Here is a 10,765-nt window from a genome sequence, read left to right on the forward strand (position 1 = left end):
ATCGTTATGCGTTGCAGAAAAAAAGAAACATATATTTTAACTTTGGCAGTTTCAGTTTCCTGAACTATTAGAAAAAGGCAAGAATAATATTTTTCAGGAAAATATAATCCTTTAATCCCAGACCTGTCTATCTACTGAAAAAAGTTAAAGATGGGCTGTTCTAAATTCTAAGTTTTTCCATTTTAATATTGTCTTAAAATAAAAAGTCTGCTACAGTTTCTGTATTTGGAATGGACAAATTGACAGAATTCACTTATTTTCAATTATCAATAATTAGCCTACAGCCTAGGTTGTAATGATGGTGAATTGAGCATTTCAAGCAACTAACTTCTGAAATACAGGAGAACATTCCAGTTACTGAATGTCAATGTACATGTCCAAGTACATGCCTCTAAGCACAACTTGAAAGAAAACTAACATGTCATTACCAAAACAAATGTATCGTTCAATAAAGAATATACTATAAGTATGCTTTATACTTAAATAACTGTATATTATTTCAGGAGATGAAAATCTAGTAAATTAAATTACAGAATAGGGTATTTTGATTATAAAAGATATACCATATTTTTCGCTCCATAAGATGCACCTGATCATAAGACATACATAGGTTTAGAGGAGGAAAACAAGACAAAAAGCTTTCAGGCAGAGCCTGAGAGGACTATAGATAGGTTTCCTCTCATGTGCCATCTCTGCCTAGTGATTCCTGAACTGCAGAAAAGAGACAAAAGAAGCAGGCAATGACAAAGACAGAAGAGGCAGAGTTCAGCAGCTTCAGCCAGCTGCTATTCACCAAAGCTACACAGACATTTCCACCCAAGTTTCACTCCATAAGATGCACTTATGGAGTGAAAAATATGGTAATTTTCATTAGCTATTTCAGTAGTCTTATATGAATCATAGCGCTAATCTTCAAGGCAATTCAGGTAATACAGAACACTTCAAATGCTACAGTTAAATCAGATTGCTCTGTTTTGCACATATGCAATTCAAATCATAAAAAAAGTTTCTTACCAAGCAAGTCACCTGATAGGTTTGCAGGAAGTATAATACACAAAGACAACATGCTGACCACGATCAAGAGACCGATGAGATGGCGTTGAAAGGAGAGATAAGTAATGGCATCATGCCCACTTTGATCGTAAATCTCATCATCACTGCACCATAAATAAAGAGAAGTCTATCACCAAATTTGAAAGTTGTGTAACCATAAGGAAATTACTACATAGGAACAAATCAAAAGTGTTTGTGATATCTAATAAAATACTATAAAAATAATGGAAACATAAAAATGATCAGTAAATACTGTTCAAATTATTGCTTCTGATGTTATTTTAACAATCTTCTATTTTACATGCCTTCTGTATTCCAGCTACTTAGAAGCATGTTTGACAAGTATTCCTAACAGCTGTATTCGTTTTATGGAATGGTTTGTCCTGTGAATGTAATAGATTCTGCCTCCTCCTATTATTCTCTAAATACTATTTTATTTTAATAGACTTTTCTCCTATGTACCAAGAGTTTTAAATATTTTGGTTTTTATTTCTCAGTGATCATTTAAAATTGCAGGGTTGTCACTGTAAATATAAATCATTTTAGAGAGTAGTAATGCTACTACATAACATATAAATTAATAATTCAGATGCAAGTAAAAGTGCATCTTTATAAAAAATTTGAGCCATTCTGCTCCTGCTTTTTAAAAAAATTAAACTTGTCAACCATTGTTCCATAGTAAATGAAAGTCTTCTTAAAATGCTGTTCTAGGTTAAAGTAGTCTTACATACTGAAGTAAAATAAAATTCCAATTTAAAACTGAACTACCTAATAGAATAATTAGGCTTAATCCTGTAAATTCAGAGAACTGATTAAATGCTATAAAACAGAAATGTCAATCAAATTTTAAAATATAGCATTTTAATAGTTGTTTTTCCTTAATGAAAAATGTAGCAATACTGATCATAGAATTTTCAATGAAATTTGAAGCTGATTCAGGACAGTTATTGCATTTCTATAGAACAAAATTAACCAAAGTACTTAACCATAAAACAGCACTTCTTGTTACAAAATCCAATGTCGCACATAGGTTTTATACTAATCAAGTATTCAAGTGTATGTATATTGCTAGATCTTTAATTATTCATTTCTTGAAAAATTATTATAATGTTTTAATCTGAGAGGAATCATAGCAGATTCATATTAGGAAAAACCTAAGTCTAAAATACAATAATTTAAAATTAACATCAAAACTATGAGTTGATAGTATGAAGAGCAATATGGTTTATTTAATAATTACAATTCTTATTTACTGAATGCATAAAACTAATGCATAAAATGGTCAGCAAACAGGGCAATGAAATTGAGAAAAATACAAATATTTTTTTATTTTCTTAAAAATATTAAACAAAATATTCAGATCACAACTTTTGTGCATACTTACTGCATGAGAAATGCAGAAAACATCCAAGAACAAAATCCCTAGAAATAAATATTTACAAAATTGTTATTTTGAAAATAAACCAGTCTTAGATACAACACAAAGCCTCGGGGTGAGATCATTCATCACAATGGGCTGAGGTATCTGCAGTATGCTGACAATATCCAACTCTATATTTCTACCCCAAGATATGCTGTTGCTGCCTTCTCACAGTGCCTGGAGACTGTGCAGGACTGGATGGGAGAACAACAGACCAAATGGCTTTGAGCATATGGAGCCTCAAGGTCTGAGACTTTGTCATCTTTAGTTCTGGATGGGGTGGCACTACCCCAGATAGATCCAGTTTGAAATTTGTGGGTTCTCCTGGTCTTGCGATCACAGCTAGGGCAGCCTTTGCTGCACCAAATCCCTGTGCTCAATCATTCAAGCCTTAGTCATCTCACAGTTGGACTATTGCAAATGCTCTACATGGGGCTATCATTGAAGAGCATTCAGAAGATACAGCTGGTGCAGAGTGTGACTTGCATTGGCTACTGGTTTGTTTCTGATGTAATTCAAGGTGATGGTAATCACCTTTAAAACCTTCCTGGCATCCGTCCAGGCTACTTGAGGGATTGCCTCACCCCACTGGGATTGCCCTGCCTTCCCCCTCGATGCCAGCAGAGGAGGCATGCTGCATTCTCCATCAGCTGGGGTATTCTGTTGGGATCCAGAAAATCCTTCTCTGCTATTGCATTTTGGAACATCTTGGCCCCCAGAGTGAGGTTGGCTCCAACCCTCCTGGCCTTCCACAAAAACTTAAAGATCTGGCTCTGCCAGTTGACTTGAGGCTCCAATGGAGGGGTTTCACATTGGGAGAGATTGATATATTAATAATAGATCCCACTTCACTCCCTTCTCATCCTACTCCCTCCCTCCCCATCTTTTAGTTAGGGCTCAGTTTTATCTTTTTAATATTGTAAGTTGCCAAGAATTACTCGATGGTAAGATGGGTGGCCGATAAATTTTACAAATAAAATAAAAATAATTATTAGCAGTAATCCTGTTGCAAAATGTGACTCTCACTTGCTCTTTCCAGCTACAATTGTAGTATGCTCTAGGCCAGAGGTGTCAAACTCATGGCCCGTAGGCTAGATGCATCGCCTGATCACGCTCACCCCCACTTTAGCGAAGGGGGAAAAGTCACAATACGTCATGTGACAACACGACGACGCAGGTTTCACACCCGTTTGAGGCAATTTAAATTCTGCACTTCTCAAACAAGGGAATTGAAGTGACCCAAACTGGCATCAGGAAATTTTAAAAAAACAAAATTTATGAATTGGTGGTACCAAAGATCCCTGTAAATTGTCTTTTATGACCATTTAGGAATAAGCGAAGTAATATTCTTGGATCATTCTTACCTGTCCAATATTTAAGAGTTGTCAAATGGAAGTTTGACACTTCCTGAATTTAAAATCTTTAGTGAAATGGAAAACACCAAAAAGATGGGATTGCCCCAGTAATTACACAGTAAATCTAATAAAATAATTGGCTTGATATAGTCTATAATGGTGTCTTCCATTTCTCTAACTGCAAAGAGAGTGCCGTTTATTCCATATTTTAATACATATTCCTCAGAGTCAACAGGATCTGAGGGAGAGATTAATTGCAAATGCAACAATTATGATGTGAAACAGTCACAATCATTATTGGATAAATATACTTACAATGTTTATATTATTTTAGAGGAAAATCATAAAATGGTATTCATTTTACTTAATATTTCAACCATTTTATGATTTAAAATAAGTGGATCTCTCCACTTCCTGAACGTGCAATTCCTTTTGTGGATCACATTAAATCTTCTTTCGATACCAATGATCTAACCATTTCAAGGAGAGAAATACTGGCAATTTTTTAGAAGTGAATCCTGTAGGCTGGAAGTAATTTGTGCTATTGCAGACACAATAGTCTACTGTGGGGACAGACCATTGTGGAACATTTAATATTGCCTCCAGTTTAGAAGATTTGATTCCAGAAAAGTAATAGGTTACTCTGGGAATGAGTATACAGTTGTCTTGGAGATAAACAAACACTCAAAGATATACAATAAAAACAAACAGGACAGTCTGAGGATTCCCTTCCTCAAATAATGAGGTCTACATTTACCTAGTTTAAAAGTGTTAACATAACTGCACAGTGACATTTCTTTAGAACACTGATTCTTTAAGTGCAAAATATTAACGTTTAAAGAAAATTTCTGTATTTCCACAAATTAGTTCGGAAAGTATTGGAATAAAATGGGAGCCATAAAATATTACATTTTAAAATATTTCTTAAAATATTAAGTGGCAATATTTTATGAATAGCAAAATGTCATATGCTTAATCCAATAGACAACTGACCTCTTCAGGTTGTTGAGGTTCTTCAATAACAGAAGTGGACTCAATTACTTCATAATACCTAGATTCAGTCGAAAACAAAACAACAGACTTCAGTGTTAGAATTTTATGCTAATATAATACCTGAAGGTTCGCCATCATGACACTAGGATACAGAGCACCAACTTCTTATATTTACCTTTCTGATACTAATGCAATGCGACCATAATCCCAAAATCTTCTTCTAATAAAGGAAAATATCCCCAGCAACATCTAGAAAATAAAAAGGGGATCAATTAAAGGTTCAATATTCATGTTGAAGTATATGTTTCTTCCACTTCATTTTTGCTTTTACTTTAGACAATATAAAATATAAGCTTAGAAAATATAATATATAAGACAATATAAAAGCTTCAAAATCAAGTAGAACACCAACACAAAATAATCTAATATTTGGTAATGAAGATGCAATAATTAAAAGAATGCTCTTTTTACATAATATTATAGTTGCGTAGATTATATTATTATATTATAAAATGTAATGAATAATATTAAATTGCATTAGGAAAACACTCAAACAAACAAATGCTACCTTTAGCTTGGCAGACAGTACAAAATTTTTCAGATTCAAGACAATGAAGTAGAATTGCTATCAGCATGGCAAGCCCTATTTTCCAGCACAGTTCTCCCTAGTGGAGCAGGAAGAAGGGAATACTGAAGCCCTTCTTTTCAAAGCTATATATATTTCAGCAAAATGAAACAAACTATTTATTCACCCTTCAAATTGCCATGAGTCAACAATGTGAAAGAAAAAATATCAGCTAGCTATAAAAAAAATGAATCAAGCCTACCAAAAAGCAGATTACATCAAGCAGCAGGACAGTAGGAACCCCACCAAAGGTTACTCCTTGAAGTACAGTACTTCCTTTTGCAGAACTGTAACAGTAGGTCTCATTTGGAGACTCAGTATTATTTCTTCTACTTAACAAGTGAACCAGATGTGAATGACCAGCATCAAAAGTCAGGAATGGAATCATGTTGTCCTACTTGAAAAAGAAATTGTATAGCAGGAAAAATACACTTTTACAGATCATTTATTTTTGTTTTATTTGATTAAATTTATTTGCCACTCATCTCAATATAAGCAAATCTTATATTATATAGTTCAGAGGGGAAAAACTTTAAGCAAAAACTATTCAACTTTAAGCAATACTTACAAATACCAGTTTTCATTAAGTATTTTAAAAAAAACATTTAGCAGATTCAAATAAACATCCTTTAGCATGTCAACATTTTAATAATATTTCTGCATAAGGGTTAATAAGAATTATGACTGGAAGAAGGCGCAGGTACAGAATCTCTTATTTTACTTTTAATATTTTCAAAGATATATAACATTCAGACTATGTAAGTGGGTCTCTATATTTTGGTTATACCATCAGCCCTACAGCTTTAATCCAGTGTACTTTTTGACATCTAGGTGATGTAACTACCTAATCTATTTAAGTGAAGGACTAAAAATCTTAACATAATACTTTTTGTCTATTTATGTTTTCATAGCTGTTCAAGCATGGAAGACTGCTCATTTCCAACCATCTACAAGTATTAAACTGTCTTTAAAGCTATAAAAGACCACTTCCAGAAAGATTCATTCACTTAAAATTTTCAAAATTATGCTTGATAAGCAGGGGCAGCTGTACCCAGGGGAGCCTTTACGCAGGTCCATTTTGTATGCCAGTTATGACCCCACTTGGAACAGAAGTGTTTACTTCCAGTCATTTATGTCTTTAACATCACCTGACTGGATTACTACAATATAATCTATGTGGGACTACTCTTGCAGAGAGTCAGAATGTACATCTGGTCCAGAATGCCGGGATCTGAAAGGTATGCTTTGGTCTGCTTATAGAATACATTATTACAAATGCTATACTGATTTCCTATTTGCTCTTTGATACAATGGTGATACAAGAGCCAAGGTGGCGCAGTGGTTAAATGCAGCACTGCAGGCTACTGCTAGATCAGCAGGTCAGCGGTTCAAATCTCACCGGCTCAGGGTTGACTCAGCCTTCCATCCTTCCGAGGTGGGTAAAATGAGGACCCAGATTGTTGGGGGCAATATGCTGACTCTCTGTAAACCGCTTAGAGAGGCCTGAAAGGCCTATGAAGTGGTATATAAGTCTACTGCTATTGCTATTGCTATTGCTATTGCTACAATGGAAGGTCCTGTTTGTCACATTTAAGTTCCTTTATGGCTCAGGACCAGAATATCTGGAGGACTTATTCCCAATAGCTTCTGTCAATCCATTTAAGATTTGTCAATGTCCTCCCACCCATTTTTTTGTTTTATTGTTTGCTGTTGAAGATAGAGATATACAGATATTTTCTTTGTGTATATTGTTTTTAGACCAACTGGGATGTATACCATTGCAGATGTACATTATAATTAGACTGGTCTATAAACCCAGTTAAATAAATTAATAAATATTTCTAAGAGGTACAAACTATCATTCCTTTAACTCAATTTTACAGTTGCAATTACAATTTATTTATCTCTGATTCAGTCATTTATTTTTCCAGATATTTATGCAGTGAATTCTGAAAGAGTGGAAGAAATCAGGCTAGAACAAGGCTATTCGCCCAAAATAAAGTATAGGCAAATAGATGTGATGTGATAGTGATTTGATTAGAAAATGCATTTCTTCCCTGCCATAGAAATATAAGATTCCAACTGCTCCATCAGGAAATCAGAATCCATAAAGCAAAATAATTTAGTCATCACAATTGCATAAGAGATAAAAAACATAGCTTAATACTTCTCCTTTCTGAACTTTCAAATTGTTTCTCAAAAACAATTTCAAAAATTCCTGCAGATGGCATAATGGAGTCATTTTCACTTGCCACCAATAATTGAGACTGAAATATTTCCAGTCTTAGAATATATATGTATTTATAGATAACTTACTAAAGTTTTCAAAATGCCTGTCCTCATTTGGACAGCCTAAAAAAAACCCTCAAGATCACGGCATAAAATATCTGAATATTGAATAGAATGTTATATATAAAAGTAATAGAGGCCTAACCTTGCTTTGCACTTCCTCTTTCCTCAATATCATTTTGTACTAAACAGAAGTTCAAGCAATGTGATCTTCCGCATCAATAATTCTCCTTTCTGAACTTCAAGCAACTGTCAAAACTGAACTTGGAGAACAGGGAGCAGCAGAAGAAGCTGCAGGGACCTACCAGAACTAGGGTGCAAAAATCCGGCAGACAATTAAGGCGATAGAGAAGAGGCAGGATTTTCTTTTTTGCTGCCATCTAATAGTCATCCGGATTTTGCAGCCCCGATCGGGGAGCACACTATAAATTAAGCTTTTAACCCTTGGACCAGGGCAAGATGACAGTCAGGAGGGCGAAGCAAAATGATACACGACAAATCCCCTCGGAACAAAATAACGACAACAGGTGGAAGGTTGGGAAGACTACGGGAGTCGCTTAAGGAGGCGGGGAGGTCTCGAAGACCCAGTCGCAATCCAGTCGCTCCTTCCGTCGGCTCCCTTCTCTCTAGGCAGCTGGTCGGCGGAGAGATGCGGCAGCCAAGATAACAGCTGCTGCCGTTCTCTCTCTGTTTTTTCAAAGACGCTCAGCTCCCGCTTTTCCTCCCGTACTCCTAATTGCTGGGTACTCTTGGCTTTTCCGCTTCCCACGGTTGGCCAGTGCGGCCAACCAGAGCCTTAACGAGAGTATTTCTCGCCCTCCCACCCTCCCCCCATGCCTACTTTGGCCACCAGCAACACAACCCCACTACCTACCGTTCTACGGAAAACCAATAGGGAACATCGCAGCCGCTTCGCTCTTGAAGAAAACAGGAGGCGACTCGGAAAGCCGCGCATGCGCCCCCGCTCCGGAGGGGAAACCTAGTAGATGGAACTGCCTTTTAAGATTAGGTGGGTCGGACGGATTTTCCACAGCTGTGCAGCCTGCTTGCCACGTGGGAAATATTCTCTTCTCCTCCTCCCGACGTATTTGGGAGATTAATCCATAAAGTTAACGCTCTTCAGTGTGAATGCAGCCTTCAGAGGAGGAGGCGTTAACTTTCTTTGAATGCTAAAATATTCAGAGCCGACCAAGAGGATGGCAAAACTTTGGTCGACTCGAGTTCTGTTGCGGCGTGAGAAGCCCAGTTTAAGACAGCTTCTTTTAATACAGCACAGATCAGCGGGGTACTATCTGTAGCGATGAGGGGCAGGCAGTGGACAGATGGCGATTTACTAGGGCAAAGTACACGAGTTTCTCTAAATTCCCAGTTTACCTATTTGGCTATCCTTGGTTGGATTTGTAAATTGTTTCGCTAGGGATTCTCAACTTTGGCTACTTTAAAGACCTGTGGACATCAACTCCCCAGAAGTCCCCAGTCAAAGGGGAGAGGAATTGAAGTCTATAGGGCTTAAAAGATTAAAGTTGAGAAAGCCTATTGAGCTTCTCTGTCATCCAGGTCATGGTTGTCCCAAAGGTGCTGTTGGAAGAGGCAACTGGACTTTCTTCTTCAGCTTCTTGGATGAGAAGCTAAAAGTCTTCAAAGAAAAACAAGAAAAGCCAGTTGACTTTTGAAAAACAACCTTGGGTTGAGAAACACTGTTAAGCAAAGACTGGAGAGGTTCCTTCCCACAATCTCTCCTTGTGGTAAGGCTTAAAATAAAAGGCTGTGATGTTACAATAATGTAATCGTGTTTTTCCTAAAAGTTGTAAATGACCAGAGACAGCACAAATAGATTAGAGATATTAGAGGGATAAAGACTCCGTGAGATGGGCAATATACAACTTTAACAAATAAAATATTTAAAGAAATTTGTCCCATACCTAAGATTAATCATTTTCTCTGATCTAGATTTTTATAAAAACACCATCTGATGCATCAAGAATTACCTTCAAAAAGCATTTTTCTCATAACATGGGCAATTTATCAAGTTTGGTAAGAGATTAACATAAGAGTATTAGTTTTTTCTCAAGTGAGCCATCCTTTAAAAATAGCTAGAGGTATTTTTTGTGTATTGTATTTGCATATTAGAGCTTTTTAATTTTTCTCATTTGCCCACTCATTTTGAGCTGTACACAATGATTTATTGTATTACACAGCCATTTCCGTGGCAACATAAAGCCTGTTTTAAACCAGGATGGCAAAGTGATGCTATAAATCACTAGTGCAGAAACTGATGATATCTAGAGACACCATCTAATTTGCTGCTCTCTTCCTATAGATATTAACAATACTGGTATTTACCACAATACCAAGGGTCTACAAAAACTGGTCTATCTTTTTACATTAGAGTTTTTAAAAGGTATTGCTAACAGGCAACATATGGTAATAACCTTTTTACCTGACTATTACCTGTCTAATTTATTTGCAGAATGTTACAGTGCGGGGGAACAAGGATTGTGGGTCAGCTGATATGTTCTGATTGTAATGCTAACTAATTTGTTTTGCCCCACATTTTCTTTAATGAACAAGTATACTCCTTTCATTTCTTTAAAGGGCTTCTCTATCACTTGTGTGGAAAATAGATCACATTTTAGGTCATGTTTATGCAGAAATATTGAAAATTCAGAAGGGTTTATAAATTTTTAAGCACCACTGTAGCTTCAAAAACCATAGTGAACACTGAATATGCTAATGTATGAGCTCAAAGCTTGGCAGCACATAGAAATATAAGCTCAGCATGGTTATTCTAAGAGAACTTAGAGATCTACCTGGCTATTGTAATGTTGCATTAATTTACTATCTATTAAGGTGAAGTAAAGTTTGGTTAGAGTTGGTTTTGGATTTTTCTCACTAATGTGCATAAAGCACTTTTATATGAAAGAATTCTACCAGTACATCTGTCATGCTCCATTTCTGACCTTATACATTGAACTGAATGACTTGTTATACTATTGGCGAATTCAGTATCTATAGTGAAAAGATAAAATA

General features: G+C 36.0%; 1 protein-coding gene across 7 annotated transcripts in view; it reads right to left on the reverse strand.

Moving 5' to 3' along the window:
• TMEM63A (transmembrane protein 63A) overlaps positions 1 to 8,749 on the reverse strand; it is a 45,831-nt gene extending 37,082 nt beyond the window's left edge. For 2 of the 7 annotated variants that reach the window (XM_087717858.1, XM_087717860.1), the window contains exons 1-6: positions 8,610 to 8,749; positions 5,649 to 5,840; positions 4,997 to 5,070; positions 4,822 to 4,879; positions 2,438 to 2,475; positions 1,015 to 1,157 (exon numbers count right to left, since the gene is read on the reverse strand). In XM_087717858.1, the coding sequence (XP_087573984.1) occupies positions 1,015 to 1,157; positions 2,438 to 2,475; positions 4,822 to 4,879; positions 4,997 to 5,070; positions 5,649 to 5,840; positions 8,610 to 8,690 (586 nt within the window). In that variant the 5' untranslated portion in view covers positions 8,691 to 8,749. Of the gene's footprint in view, positions 1 to 1,014; positions 1,158 to 2,437; positions 2,476 to 4,821; positions 4,880 to 4,996; positions 5,071 to 5,648; positions 5,844 to 7,880; positions 8,559 to 8,609 lie in introns of those variants that run through there. The other 5 variants (XM_087717859.1, XM_014058643.2, XM_014058637.2 and 2 more) reach the window with 5 other exon arrangements.
• Positions 8,750 to 10,765: the final 2,016 nt, after the last annotated feature.

The sequence above is a fragment of the Thamnophis sirtalis genome, unplaced genomic scaffold (assembly GCF_051295495.1).
Source record: "Thamnophis sirtalis isolate CommonGarterSnake01/CBP01778 unplaced genomic scaffold, rThaSir2_p1.2 scaffold_6, whole genome shotgun sequence".
In the NCBI taxonomy this organism is placed as follows: Eukaryota; Metazoa; Chordata; class Lepidosauria; order Squamata; family Natricidae; genus Thamnophis; species Thamnophis sirtalis.